The sequence below is a fragment of the Malurus melanocephalus genome, unplaced genomic scaffold, assembly GCF_030028575.1.
Source record: "Malurus melanocephalus ecotype Western Australia unplaced genomic scaffold, MMel_1.1 scaffold_257, whole genome shotgun sequence".
Lineage (NCBI taxonomy): Eukaryota > Metazoa > Chordata > Aves > Passeriformes > Maluridae > Malurus > Malurus melanocephalus.
This window is the reverse complement of record NW_026623489.1, coordinates 19861-35412: the sequence shown is the minus strand read 5'-3', so window position 1 is coordinate 35412 and position 15552 is coordinate 19861. Positions and strand designations below refer to the sequence as shown.

Here is a 15552-nt window from a genome sequence, read left to right as displayed (position 1 = left end):
AACTTAATGTTTCAGGAAAGCAGGACCAATATAATGACTCTTGCTGCTGTAGAGGTTTGTGATTGTGACAAGGAGTTTCCAGTATGAACTGCACTTAAAATTATCATGTTTACATTAATTTTTCTAAGGTAGTTTTTCTGCCAGACAAGTCTTGTGTGGTTTTTGCCAAGGTACACAGGAAATTGAAATGCTTTGGTGACTGTCTATGCAGTCTTGTTACTTAAAGGAAAAATTAAAATAAAACCCCCTTGCAAAAAATACACTTTGATGACCAAAAAATGCCGGTCCTTCAGTAAGTAGAGAAGTTGCTCTCAATCATGGCATGTGTCTTGGTTTGAGACAGTGTTTTCAGAGAGAAATGTTACAGGATAAATGTTTCCTCTGAAGTAAAAAGTTTGATAATTTTTTTCCACCAATATGAAACAGAAGTTTGGGTGAACGTGAAGAGAAAAATAGTTTATTGACCAAACAAGGTGCCCACAGGACACAGATTARAAAAATGGAGTAACTGTTGGATATTTAAAACTCAGGAACGCACGCCTCCTTTTCCTCCCCCTCAGCCACTTGGCACATTGTGCAGAGAAAAGATGGCACGGCTCCTCTCTCTGGGAAAAAAAAGAAACAAAAGAAAAAGTCCATGTGGCTGCTCAGGCAACAGTGGAAGATGTGGTGATAGTCCTCTCCTCACTGTGGATGAAACAGAGGGCTTGGTGTGCTTTTCTCTCGTTGGCTTGGCTGCCTCTGGAGTCCGGGGCAAGATGTAGTGGCACGGCTTGTCCCTGCTGGCTGCCAACTGATCAGCGCTTGCCTCCTGGTTTTTCGGACCAAAGYCCCACCAAATTGCTCCAGAAAATCACGGGAGTCATAGAAGGGGTGGCAGTCCAGGGAGAGCTGTTTGCTCAAGCTAACAAACCCGAGCTAGCTAAGCGGCAACAATATAACTCTCCTGCATGCAGCAAGGTGAGTTCTCACTGTGGCAGCTGAGCTCCCAACAACAGCAACCGGCTGCAGGGCAGTCCTGGCTTTTAACCACCCGCGCTGCCTTCCCAGCCGTCCCTGCCTCTTCTTCTGGGTCGCATTTAAAGGCACAGATGCCTTTTGGGCATACAAGCAGATGGAATATAGGAATAGAGTGTTATCATAAAATCAACCCAAGACAGCATGCTAGGCCAGAGTCCAGGAATTTTACATGGGWGTTCTACTGTGACTTAAGTGTGTTGGGCTGTTCTTCGAGTTGAACTAAACGTTTTTAGGAAGCATTAAGTTACCTGTAGTACTGCCCTGAATGATAAGTGCAGAATGTTGTAATATTCTGATAGTGTGACTTTTTAAACAGGAGGGTGGGTGCAAATGGAGTGACTGGGAAATCTCGAGAAGCTGTGGTRTGCCACAGGGAGCTTTGGGAAACTTCAGTAATGTGTTTTCTGAGAACGATGATTTTGTGCATATTTTGAAACACTGGATTATTAAAATGCTTCTTTCTGAAGCAATTGAGTATTAACATTTGGGTTTGGGATTTTATTCTTTCTGTGGGAGTCTTCTTAAATTGTTTTGTCAACCTTTTATTTTGRCTTAATACTTAATAYRTTGGTCTTAATTTCTAAGCATTGTRCAATCTTGCATTTGAGGAATARTTTTACTTCTGAATGTGTCATKTTATTTCATATGGCCACACRCTTCCATTAAAATACAGTTTAAATGAGGTTACAAGTGGCAAGTCCAAMAATGAGCAATGTGACATTGTGGTATAGCTCACTTTAGGAGAAATGCCAATGTATTTTAAAGGCTTCAAAATTATTTACATTTAAGTATTTACTGTTAAATTTCTGCTTGTAAAGCTATGTCAGGATAGAGGCAGACCATATCAAGGGAGATTTTGAGATTTTTAGGTTATATAGCTTTTCCTGCTAGAAACTGGATTTGAACAAAATTCTGGATGTCTGTCTTCAATTAAAGCATCCATTTACACACAATCACTGTGGTTTCCTGTTAATCCRTGGTACTGATGTGTAGATGTGTTCTGTTTCAAGGGTCACGTTTGGGAAGAAATAGTATCTTTGTTTTGTAAATAACTACGTTGTTTTCTCMTTGTCTCTGGTTCTTTAGGCTCCCATCCCAAAGAGTGCTCTCGTTCCTGTGATACCTATTACCAAATCAACAGGATCACGATTCCGAAACAGTGTAGAAGGATTGAATCAGGAGATTGAAATAATAATTAAGGAGACMGGAGACAAAGAGGAACAACTTGTTGTATGTATCTGCCACCTTGATTGCTCTATATAATTATTTTGGTTTTWCTTTGAGATTAAGTAATTTATTTTGCACATTTTTTGAATTAAATTTGTCTGGCAATAATTTTATTTATATTCATTATTTTCTTTAAGGTTAGTTGAAAAGTCTTTTGGAAAGCAAAAGAAAGGAGTTAAAGCTTGAATAATCTGATCCTTTTCTTCTAAATAGGAAATCTCAGTAAAATGGGAAAAAATAAAAGGTCTGTTTTGAGAGTTTCTGTAGTAACTCTTTTTTGCCCGTCCTAGGTGAACCACAATTTGTCCATTTTTAATATTCATTTTATTGTAATGTTTTTGGAAGTGAATTTAGTAAGAAGGTGTCAGAAATACAGACTGTGAAGATAAATAAGGAAYCAGAATGTCTTCAATATGAAGAGAAGCTGAGAGAGATGGGAASGTTCAGCCTTGAGGAGAGAGAGCTCAGGGGGATCTTATCAATGTGTGTAAATATCTCATGTGTGTAAATGAAGCGGAGGGACCTGGTCTCTTCTCAGCAGTGCCCAGTCAYGGGGCAAGGGRCAGTGGGCATAAATTAAAAAACATTAGTTTTTGGGKTTTTTTTTAATGTGTGAGGATGTACAAAACTGGATCAAGTTGCCCAGAGAGGTTATGAAATCATTCTTTGTGGAGATATTAAAAACTTGACTGGACAGAGTCCTGGACACACTGGCCTACCTGGCTCTGCTTGAGCAGAGATGTTAAACTTGATAATCTCTAGAGATTCCTTCCAACCTCAGGAATTCTGTGATGATGTGAAATCTTAAAAACTATTGTCCTTAGTTTCTGAACCTGACTTTATTTTATTTTCTTTTGGAGTTGCATGTAATGAGTAAAATTTTCTATCTCAAATGAAATTCAAAAACCCCTCACCACTACTGGATTTAAAGAAATTGCTACGCAGACCACAGTAGCTGGTCTGAGCTGGTCTGATATATTCTTTTTTTTTAACAGCCTCAAGATATTCCAGACGGGCACCGGGCCCCACCTCCCTTGGTGCAGCGCAGCAGCAGCACTCGCAGCATTGACACCCAAACCCCTGGTGGAGCAGACAAGGGCAGTAACAACAGCAGCCGCTCCCAGTCCGTGTCTCCAACCTCCTTTCTGACCATCTGTAATGAAGGCAGTGAAGAAAGTCCATGTTCTGCAGATGATCCKCTTGGTGATTCCAGAGATAAAGGTATTGTGGAACTTTTGAAGTTCAACAATGCTGAACTTACGTGGTGTGCATAATCGCATAGGTAAAATGGAGGTTCACTCCCTACATACATGGAGAAATCGTACAATATGGTTTTTTTGTGATTCATTATTTTCCAAATTGCTCCAAATACTGTGTGGGTACACATTAATGAAAGCTGGGTAAATGTGACGTAGGAATGTGCTTCCCAAAAAGCTTTTGTTTTTAAATAGGTTCTTCAAGTATTTTAAGGAAGCTGAAGAAGCAGGAATGTACAGTAACAGGTGAAATAGCRCAGTAGTCCTGTTGCTTGTGTTGGATATTTTTTATGATCTTGGACAAAATGGGCAACCTTAAACTGTTTAGGGTTTATTTAATTATTCCTTTTYTGTCTGAAATATTTGAGATATCCTAGGAGAATCTTATAATTCTGCATAAACCWGTTCTGTTATTTAAGGAATATGGCTTCTGCCCATTTCTTTTGGGTAGATAGTTGACAGCACAGAACCGTAGATTTAGGTTTGCAGTTGTAAGTTGAAAATGCCCAGGAATGATCAGAGATTGTAGAGGAGCTTGAAAATATTATAAGGAGAAATAGAAGGAAGGAAGTGAATTGAGAGAAGAAAGCTTATTTGCAAATGAAGGCTTGAAGGCAAATGAAAATTTTTTTTTTGTTATTTTGTAACATTGATAATGAAGTGGCTTTAAATTTGGGGAACATTTCAAGGTACCTTTTGTGTTTTTTTTGTTGTGTGACACATTTAAGTAATGAGAAACTCTGTTTTTGCAGAAAATGGGAATAATTCTCCCTTGCCAAAATACGCTACCTCACCAAAACCCAACAACAGCTACATGTTCAAGCGTGAACCTCCTGAGGGCTGTGAAAAGGTGAAAGTCTTTGAGGAAAACTTGTAAGTTGATCTTTGCTACATAAGAATTAATATCTAACAGTCAGATTAATCATTGCTTTATTGATTTTGTTTCAGTTAAATTATTAGTCCAGTTGCTAAAGCCATGTTTTAGCCTGCTCTCTGTTGTTTGGTGTGATGGTATAATGGCATATATATATGTATTGTTCTCAGAGGAGCTTTTATACCCTTGTATCACTTGTATGCAAGAATCTTAACCTACAGTTAAAAATTTCATCTTATCACACAAGGAGTATAGATAGGTTATAATTCTCTYACGCCTATATTATCTCAGGAATGCCATCTAGTATAAATGTTAATTTTTTWAAAAATTGAGCTTGCCTAATGTGCACAGCTTGCTCCTCCTGTGCACAGGAATTTTGAGAGGTCTGTCTCATAGCAATGTGGTAAAGGTTATRGTAACTTAAGTCACCTGTCTCTATTTTAGTGTGTGTAAACTGTGTTTTCAACAGATTAGATGTATTCATTTGCTACAGGAACATATTCTATTGTATTTTGACTTGTATTTCAATTTCTTTTTGGAAGTCCTTGCTGTGTTGCTGTAAGACTGTTCTGTTTGCTGTAGAGTGAAACAGGTTTCTACAGAAGGTTTTACCTAGCTGTGGCAGTTCTTAGACACTGGTCTCATGAAAAAATCTTTTCACATCTGTTACTTGAATTCCATRTGTATGTGGAATACATGAGTGTAACTATTTAAAGCTCAACCTTTGTTTAACATAATTTCTGTTTGAAAATCCTCTACATAATTTGAATTTGGAAAGAAAATTTACAAGTGGGGTTGAATTTTCTATTCCCTTGGGAGAATCAGCTAATTAGGAAATGTACCCTATTTAATGAACAGAATTACTTTTCAGAATGGAGTATTTCTACAAGAATGCACTGGAAGATTGGCTTGCTTGGCCTAGTAAAACAAAAACAGAAGTGCACATGGCTGTCTTAGAAATACAAGGAAGGGAAGGGGAGGTTATAGGCTAAAGGCTGGCAACAACAAAAAAGGGAGCAAAAATTTCTAACGGATATTTTCAAGCAATAAAGAGAGGCTTTAAAGCAGATTTCCATAGTTGTGTCTTAAAGAAAAATTTGGCTACTGTAAGCAGATTTACATTACAGCATTAGAAGTGAACACAGAAGGCATTCCTATGCTATCCATGGTTTCTGTTCCAACTCTGTTCTTCGTAAAGCATGTCTTGGGTTGTGTTCTATGTTGAGATGGCAAAACTGCAAGTCAGGATCTACGTTATGTGTTCCACACTTCCTTCCCATGTTATAGGTACTTGATCATGAAAACTACATTTTACTCTCTGCACTGAGTTTTTTAGTACCATGGGGTCATTTTCTGCAGAGTCAGGGCATGCTCATGTGAAYGTCCAAAGAAGGTAAAAGTGTAGAAAAGGGATCCCCCATTGATCATGAACCCCTTTGAGTTATGCAGTATTAGGAACATTGCTATGCCAGCTTTCTTTTGAAGGGCTTGCTCTATGAATAGTGTCTGTATGTGGGGCAGAACTTGTTGGGTTGTGAAAGTTTCTGGAGAACACGGTCCAAAAATATTTTCTCATACATTGAATGTGCTTATTCATGGACAGGTTTGTGATCTGCARCATGAAGTTGGTTGTGTTCCTTAGGTTTGGAAACAGCCTGCCCTAAGATCGTGCTGTTGCCTCGTAGCATGTGTTACCAAGTGATTTAATCCATCATTTGCTGTGCGCTGAGAGTGTCATTAAGGCATTTTTGAGTAGCTGAAATTGAAACCTCAACTTGTTTCTGATGATGTGTTCAGCAATACATCCCTGCYATTGGCAGAATTTGATTGTTCTATAAAACTATTGTGTATATTTTATTTCTAGGCCAAAGCCATTGCACGAAATTCCAGCCTTCTATTGCCCTGACAAGAACAAAGTGAATTTCATTCCAAAAAGTGGCTCTGCTTTCTGTCTTGTCAGCATCCTCAAGCCACTTCTTCCCACACAGGATCTCACACTTAAGGGCACTACACACAGCCTGACTGTCTCCTCCAGCATGACGCCTGGTTTGTTACAGCCCATTTCTATGGCCTCCTTGACTACAAACACAGATCAAGACAGGATCTCTCGAGGAACAAGTACAGTAATACCACAAACCTCTCTGCTCCAGCAGTCGGGATGTATTGAGGAAGCTGAAGAATAATTTAGATTGTCTTGACATTCTTCTGGGCAACTACTGGGAAAAAAGGGGAACCAGTTGACTGGACCTTTCTGATCACACACACGCATTGTTTTAACAATTTATGGCACTGCCGTCATGGAACTGTTTGTATAATTGACAGTTTGGTAGCACATTGAGAAGTTCAGGAGGATGCAGCAGCTGATGTGCTGTTGCACTTTTTGTTTTTGAAGACTGGTTCTGTTTCTCTCCTGCTTTTTTTAAACACTGGTGACAACAAAGACTGTCATAATCCTTTGCCATTTAAAGGACCAGTTGTGATGGTGTGTGTCCTTTGACTTTTCTTCCCCATTGAAACAAGTCTCAAGACCAACCAGCTGATGCCATTTACCATTGTAATCTGCAGAGGGAGGGGCAATCTGATGGTTTTGCAAGATGTCTTTTGTATGAAAATGTGTATTTTGTAAGAAAATTTTGCCTTTTCTGGTTTGTAGCAGATGGTGTTTCCTGGTGATGATCCCTCTACCCTTTTTTTTTTTTTTTTTTTTTTTTTTTTTTTTTTTTTTTTTTTTTTTTTTTTTTTGCTTTGGTAGGGAAGGTTCTTTTATACTTGGCTGGCTTTCAGCTGATGGGACCAAAGGATTGCTGAACTATTATGGCAATCTCAAATTATGTGACCTTGCTGAACAGCCTCAGACCTAAACAAAACAAGACAAATTAATGTTTGAAATTTTTAAAACAGAAGAGTATGCAAAAACAGTGTTAGTACATAGTGTACATTCTTTTGATATCAAAAATTTGTGCTTCTGGTAAGTCACATTCTTAAAACTCTTTCCTTCACAGAATTCTTACTAGTGTTGCTTTATTGGCTGGAATATTTCATTTTGAAGCACTTGTCCCAGTATTTGTCCATAGAATTTTTGTGCATATGTACAGAAAAAACATATTATCCTCTTACTCKGTATTCTTTCTTCCAGAAAATACTTGTCTCATAAGTAGCTGAGCAAGCCTGTAAGATTCAGCCTGAATCATTAATCACTCTTGGTACAAATTTGCTCTGATGTGACTCATCACTGTATTATAGACCCTGGCCACATAATACTGAAATACCTGTGCATGGTTTCCTCCCTTTTGTCATAGTGGTGTTTGTGTGTCYGTTGAAGGTGATGGTTTGTCAGGCATGATATCTGTTACACAGAAGTTTACAGCAGCAGATACATTCTCCCTTTTGGACTAGCAGCTTAGGCTGGCATGTAAAACAGAGGATTTTGATATTTTTTGGATACTTGCTCTGTGTTAATAATGTGATGGTTAATGGTTGCTTTGAAATTACAATAAAAGGCAAAAATTTGGGAGGGAAAGGCAACTGCAAGCAGAAACTGTTCAGGAACTTCCTTGAGGTTTCYTGTGTTCCTGGAGTGCATTACTTGGGTTTGAGTTAATACAATATTAATATGCAGAAAACGACAGTGACCTGTATACCAGTGTCATATCCACTTACAAAACAAGTTGGTCTTGTACCTCTTTAMCAGAGCTAGATTCAGTAATTTCAAAGTGGGCAGTCTCTGGGTCTGAATATTGGTCTGTTACACACGAGCAGTTCTCCCTGGCTTGCATTAACACAGCTTACATCTRCATGGCTTCCATGGATCAGTTGCATTCTCAGGTCTTGTAATGGCAACTGTTTAAAGGTGATACTGCAAATRTAAGAGTCTTGTTCAGTGTTTAATATGCTGAATTTGCTTGCAAACATTTTGTTTGGGAGAAAAAAACCCCTGCATATGTGTGCAGATAACAGTCATAATTTTGATGCGTATTTGCTGTTCCTTTAAATCCTGTATTAGTAACTATGGTTGCAGTGTACTTTATTCAGCAAGTAAGTATAAATCATACTAGAATTTGCAAGTTCTCTATTTACAGTATTTCTTAAACATTAAGCAAAAAAAAACAGTAAATGAAAATTTTACCAGGAATTATTGAAGTATTRCACCTGTTAAATCAAAAAATAAGCATAATTTGGTTTACTATGTATCTTCCCATGAAAATGGACTGGAACATTTTGAAGTAACAGTTTTTAGTTGCACTGACRTTGTCAGTTACCTGTAGTTGTTGAGGAACAGAGTTTTAAAACAGGCAGCTTTGTGCATCAAACTTCTGTAATTTTGCCAGTTGATACTTCTTTTCTAGGCCTTTTGTATATTAGTTAGTTTCTTCTGAAACAGTGCAATTTGAAGTCTAAAATTTACTGCTTTAGATAGGTTGGTTTAAACCTGGTGTGACTGAATCCAGATCATATTCAGGTGAAGGAAATGCTTTTAAGTCTGTTTCCTATTTCTGGAACAGTAGCATGTAAAGAACTTTTTCATCTTTGCCAAACTGCCTAGTGCTTTATTAGGAGATCTTAACTGAATGGTTAAGAACCGAAGGGCTAAAGTTAACAAATAGCCTTTTTACAGCCTTGACATTTAACTGACTTCACCAAAATGCATTCTGATGTTTGTTTTCATCACAGTGTGACTCTCCCAAATAGCAGTGGGCTTTCTTACTGTAGGACTTTCTCTTGCACCTGTTGTTGTAGTACTTTGAAAATATCTCTGGTAGTTTATCTTGTATGTTATTGGACAATGTACTGTACAAATTAGTGAGCTGCTCTGATAAAAACCAAATGTATATGTGTGAAGTTCTTGCTTTTTATACAAAAACTGCATTCAGGACAACATTCAGTCTTTTTTATATGCAGGACCACTCTACTATTGCTGTGGCAGCTCAACTTTATTATGAATCCACACTAAAGACTCAGAATTAAGAAAATGTGACAGCTCTTGTTCTGAGACCAGCTTTGATGTGTGCAGACAAAAACTAGCCTTAAATTTTTTATGTGCTGTTTTGTGCCATAGCATAGCTGTTAGCTTAAGTATTTAAATCTGTTTGCAAATAGCTTTGAGAGCGCATGGAGCTTTTTAAAAAATTATTTTATGTATAGAGTGGGATGTTCATTTTTTTGGGGGGAGATAACCTGTGCATTACACAAGCACAGTTTTACTGAAAGAGTTCAAATTCTTTTTGCTTACTTAAAATCCTAACTATGCATAGACCTAGTCAGTTCCTCGATTGCCTACTTTGTAGCTTAAGAAAAAGTAAAGGTCTATTTTTATGCACAACTTGACACACTTGATATTCTTGTTTTCTTGGTATTTCACGCTTCTGGCCACACAATAACACTGACAGTTGATTTTGAGATATACTAAATTATGTTACTCCAGTTGTAAATTCTACTYAAATCACAAGGAAGGACTCCATTGTAATGGAGTCCATGGTGATAGCTATGATTATTGGAATTATTTTTTCAAAAACTCAAGGCACAAGGGAAAAGGGCTCCTTTGTTCAAGTTTGATCTGCATCAGCTATTCTTTCCCTGCTTGGTTCCATAATTCTGTAGCATTTAAGTACTTGGAAAAGTAACAGATAATGCTTAAATACATRTATCCTGGAAAGAAATTCTTGGTTTCAGGTACACATCCCAAGTGAGGAAAGAAGGGAATGAAAATAAAATATTGCATACTGTGGAAGTAAGTGATTGCTGTATTTGAYTTATGTAAAGCAATAGCAGCTCCTATAAAGTATGTTTAGTCTCAGGGCTATTTTTTGATCTGTTCTAAAATACGATTTCCTGGAATTCAGAGTCTGAGACTGTTGAAAAACACTGAAGCTGAGCTTTGTGGGAAGAAGGAAACAAAGTAACCAAACMTTTCCTCTGCCTCAGGCCCATCTTCTTGTTGCTTGTAAGAGAATTCAGTGGTACCACAGTTATTCCTTRCTGAAGTATTATCTGTTCTCTCTCCCTGCCATCTCTGAAATGCCAACTGATGTCTTGACAAAAACTTGATGCAAGTGATGTCCWTATTTCTTTGCTAAATGTTTCTATRGTGAGTACTTAACAGCTTCTCCATGAAGCTGAGAGGGCAAAGGAGGATACACAGGAAGTCACCAAATACTTTCAGTTACAGAGATAATCTCTGCAGGGTGACTTCTTGGGTATCTTGATTTCCATTTGACTCATTGTGTGCATGCACACATGCAGTCTGCATAGGTCTGCTGCTTTTATCTGTATGGTTGGAGGCAGGGCTGGGATTTTTGAGAACTTGGKTTTTTTTTCCTATATACAGATTTGCAGACCTGTTCTCTTCCAGAACAGATGCACACTTACATGTATCTCCAAAGCAAAGGTTGTGTGTTGTTCTTGTGCTCACGAGATAAATACAACCTGCAAAAAAAGAAATAAAAGCACCCAAACACTTGAAAACAGCAGGACTGTGCTTTGTTCATAAAATTCCATAGTTTAAGTGTTTGCTGTTCATCAGACTTGAGCCTGGTTGATATGTATTAAGTCAAAATGTTTTCTCTTGGGAAAGGCAATAGAAGGTAWGCCCTTCATAACCTAGGGAGGTGAAAAGCACTGGAGAACAATTAGTTTTACTGTAATCAAAGAGTTTTTAGAGAATTGTTTTTCTGAATATGGATTTACAGGAAAACAAAGTGACCAATCTCTGCAAGATGTACCTGTGTATTTTCTTGATGTGAATTTGTGATCAACTCTGAAAATCAGTTCCACTCTTAGTGTTCTGTTCATACAAAGAATGACTTMGATGCATTGTTTGGAAACTGTTACTTTGCACATGGATTCAAGGTGGGAGAGAACATAATGTTAACTGTTGACAAGTGTTCTGTGAAATTCCAGTCCTGTACCCCAAGTGAACCGCAGCAGTCTCTGAACATAAATGGAGTCCTGTTACTGCTTGCTTGGTTTCATTGCATGTCAAAAGTAAATACTTAAGGTATGGTCTTTGTTGAATAGTTCTTCACTGGGATTTGTATTTGATTAGACAGTCTTCTGTAGTGCTGACCAGTCTGTCTGAATAGCAGAAGAGGATTTGGCCTGATAACACTGCAAGTTAACTCAATTTCTTACGCAAACTTCTTTTGAAACAACTCTCTTTGGAAAATCTACTAAGCTAATAAAAGAAAACAACCCCCTTCTGAACACATCATCCATCCTAATTGTCAATGTACAGATAGTTAAGAACATAGCTTGGCTTCATTCTAGATGATTTCATTTATTGAAATGTGCAATTTTTGAGGGTAGCTGTCAAGGGATGTTCAAAACTGCCATTAGATTTGCCTTTGTATGAAATTGGCTGATATGTTTTCCTCTGTTACACTGTGATAACTTGTGGAGATGTTCTTGCTTATGTTGTACTGATAGGTTAATTGTTGCATGTAAAGCAATTTTTGTAAGCAAGAGGAATTCCAGGGATGTTCTGCAAAAAAGGGCCTATTCTGAGGTGATGTGCACTGTTGTCAAACTGGAGCAGCTCAACTAATTTCAATGGAATTCTTGATTTACACTAGTCTTTTTGCTATGTGTAGTTATGCCAGTAAAATTTTGCACAATGTTATTTGAATATTGCGTTCTGACTTGTGAACTGTTTCTACTGAAAACAGTGAAAATTTTACAAACTGCAATAGCGGAATGTTTTTGGCCTTTTTTTGTTTTTGCCTAAAATAAAAAGTTGTCACTTGGAGCTATGGGCTAATCTTGTATTTATTTTTAGTAGCAAGGAGTTTTATGTTCTCATAGTCTGAAGATTTGCCTGAGTATTTACCCCGAGAGTAGTGAACATTTACTACAAATAAAATAAGAACTTTTYAAACCCTTTTGGAGGAAATTCAGGATGGAAATCTTTGTTTAATCCATGCCCTTATTCCTCCAGTGCATCCTGGAAAACAGTCYACAAAATTTTGCTTTTCCCTGTCTTCATCTGCAGTAAGTTTGGTCAGTTCCTKAGGACACTRCAGTTCTACTCTTAGGGGAAGGTGSCAAAAGTCCTGAATTTTGGAAAGAAAAGGATTCAGCATGTGTTCTCCTGGGAGTGAAGGTATGATAACAGGAATGAGGAAAAGCTGTGGATTGCTGCTGGTAGGTTCATTCTGCTGTTCAGTAGAATTCAGCTGCTGAAGCGTACCTGGGGAGGCACTCAGGCTGATTGATGAAATAGTCTCATGTTCTACATGTGTCTGTTTACTCAAAACAAGCATCYTTCTTCATGAGTAGGATTTGGAGCCAAAATTCCTTTATTCTAAAAGTGGTGAACTAGATAAATTACTGGGTTTGGTTTGTTTTTTGTTTTTTTGGTTTGGTGGTGGTTTTTTTTTGTTTGTTTTTTTTTTTGTTTTTTTTTTTTTTGCTAGCTCTTTTATTAAATTCAGGTCTAATTTGTCCAAAAGGCTTGGAGCAGTTCCCCTTCTGGAAAATCAATGACAGGTACATTTCATTCCAGAATGGAGAGGTAGATTTTTTTGAATCTTGAAGAATTGAAAGGGTTACTATTGTGTAGTCCTCAAGGCAGGGCTAGCTTGTGCTTTTTCACTGGTGGAAAAGCTTGGTCTTACAAATGTGGCATCAGCATCAAGTTCCCAATATTGTGTGTTTCACAACCATAGTCCATGGGTCAATTTGTCAAAACTTGTCTGAAATCTAAAAGAGCAATGAAGTTTGGAGTACTTAAAGCTTTCTCACATTTTAGTCTTCTTTACCTGTTCAGTTGTCTGTGGATGTTTGCCTGTCTCCAGATGAGCAGGATCTGATTCTTTAGTAAATARGCTGTGACCTCCATTAAACTATTTCTTCCCTACTGAATACAAATCCAGTATTTAAGGCTTTGTGCATGTAAGGATGATATTAATGTAAATATGTCTGATATTTAAAATATCTTGACACCTTGCATTACATATAGGTAAACTGCARGAGATATTAAGAAGCTGATGAAGATCATCTATGAAGACAAAGAGAATGGAAAGAGCAACTCTGTGGTGAGCAATAACAGTCTTGCAGATCTTGGTTCACTGTTTTCATTATGAGTAGTTATATTCYTCAGTTAAATAGCATCTCTTTTTTTCTTTTTTTCTTCTGATTGTAAGAGATACTGAGAAATCTTCTTACCATTCTCCTGCCTGGTTTTCTCAGCTTTTTCTTAGAGTTAGGTCTGACTGCATAGCAAATTACTGTAGAAGTTGTAAGCCAAGGCTTCTTGTGTTTTGTCATATTCTCTTGTTGTCCTTCTGGCTCTCCACTCAGCATTTGGAAATTTGGTTAGATGGTCATCCCACCCAGACTTCAAAGCTTCTCAAGTGCTACTGTCTAACACTATTTTATCTGTATACAGCATTTACAGAATCACCATTCACTGCCAGACATGTTCTGGTCAAGTGCTGTGTAGTGCAGACATAAGATAGAATAGGATGGAGGAGATAATTTAGGTGAAGTTCTCCCACACTTGAAATGGGCTGGATTCATCACYACTGCATATATTTAAGTCTTATTTTCAAGTCTTACTCCTGCCAAACAAGCYTCATTTGCCTCCTCCTGCACTGTTTAAAGAGCCCCATTTCACATAACTGGGCCAGGGCCCTGTGACTGATGCTTATATTGATGTAGGAGCAYGTCTGTGGTCAATAGCAATTTCACATTGTGGTGACATTGCTTSTAGTAAAGAAAAAATTCAGTAGTAGATTAAAACCTCATTACTGCAAACAAAGTAGAATGCTGTTCATTAATTCCTACACTTATGAGCATGGGTGTGTAACTGTGATTAAGCTGTTGATTAAGAAACTGTTTGCACAGTTTGKTGTGGGTGCCTTTCCCAACTACAGATGACCACTGTAAACACTGTTTGACTGTAAACACTAATTTCACTGTTGATGGAAATGGCTGTTAGGGAGGTTTCTCTGCTTCCTGCCAGTGGGTGTTTRCTGCAAGTAGCTGAACAGTGAGCACTGCCAGAATTAATCTGGCTGTGTGTGTCAGGCAGGCAGCAGGTGAGAATGTGTTCTCTTTGCCCTTCATCTTTCCAGATCTCTGCAGTAATTACAAGTTAGGACAGAACTTGAACTACAACATCTTATACTGGACAAATTAACAAAGAAGGTACATCATGGCCTAGCCCAAATCTTCTGTGTGGCTTTTGTGAGATTTTAATTATGTCTGAAAAATATTCTTCTGTATACAGAAATCATAGAAGCACTGCTCAGCTGCAAGACACAGTCAGGTGCTATGTAGAATAGATGAAGTACTACAGCCCARTTTGGTTTACAGTTTGCAGTTTTACAAAACTACCTGTATTTGCTGTAGTGAATACAGTTAAATCAGCTGGAAACCACAAACAAGGCTGAGCAGTCAAATGATTATGAGTTACTCTTGAGATGAAGTTTGTGTTTTTATTTCCTGTTTAAATAGAACGGTTTGGTCTATGGTTATTCTGAGTTATTTTTTAGACATTTCAACCTTTTGTGTATTGTAGATATTTAATTCCTCATTAAGAGGTTGTTTTATAGTATGTTCCTGCAATTTCAATKGAACAATTCCCTCTCCTCACACAGAAAATGGTCTTTTAATGTTGACTTTTGACTCAAGTTGCAAGCATTGTCTTCAGCCAGTAAAATTGTTCCTCAGGTTTCTGGGAAATCTTCGCTAAGTTGCAACAAATTTCTTAAAATAAAACTGCAGSGAGCTGTCCTTGATCCAAGAGTGGGAGGATGGCAGCATTCTCCTGCAGGTGTATAACAGCTGCCATCCCAAATCACCCATGTCCCTCCACACTGGAAGCCAAAACATGGAAAGCAGCAGGTCCCTGAGTTCAGGAGTCACAATWCAGGTTGGTTCTGATCTTAAGCTGYGACTTCTGGACAGCATCAAATACAGCTACTCAAATAGCATAGTTTCACAAATGTATGTTCAGTTGTATTGCTTGTTTCCAGCTGTATTGCCTACATATCTGCTCTTTCATAGCATAGTGGTTCCATAAGTCTCTCTTTAGAGCCACAAACTCAGTCAAAATAGCTCTTAAAACCCACTGCTGTGCAGTCAGAAATGCAAGAGTAGCTGGAGTGTGCATAAACTAAAAAAAAAAGTCTCCACACTCTGTCCTGCTGTGTAATTCTCCATGGCCTTGGATGTACT

The 15552-nt window shown here is 37.9% G+C and overlaps 1 protein-coding gene across 1 annotated transcript in view; it reads left to right on the top strand.

The window, feature by feature from the left end:
* Positions 1–12118, top strand: part of FAM117B (family with sequence similarity 117 member B) — a gene marked incomplete at its 5' end in the record, with an annotated part of 29045 nt that extends 16927 nt beyond the window's left edge. The window contains 4 exons of the mRNA XM_057375737.1: positions 2107–2250; positions 3243–3468; positions 4256–4376; positions 6242–12118. Of these exons, the coding sequence (XP_057231720.1) occupies positions 2107–2250; positions 3243–3468; positions 4256–4376; positions 6242–6560 (810 nt within the window). The remainder of the gene's footprint in view (positions 1–2106; positions 2251–3242; positions 3469–4255; positions 4377–6241) is intronic.
* Positions 12119–15552: the final 3434 nt, after the last annotated feature.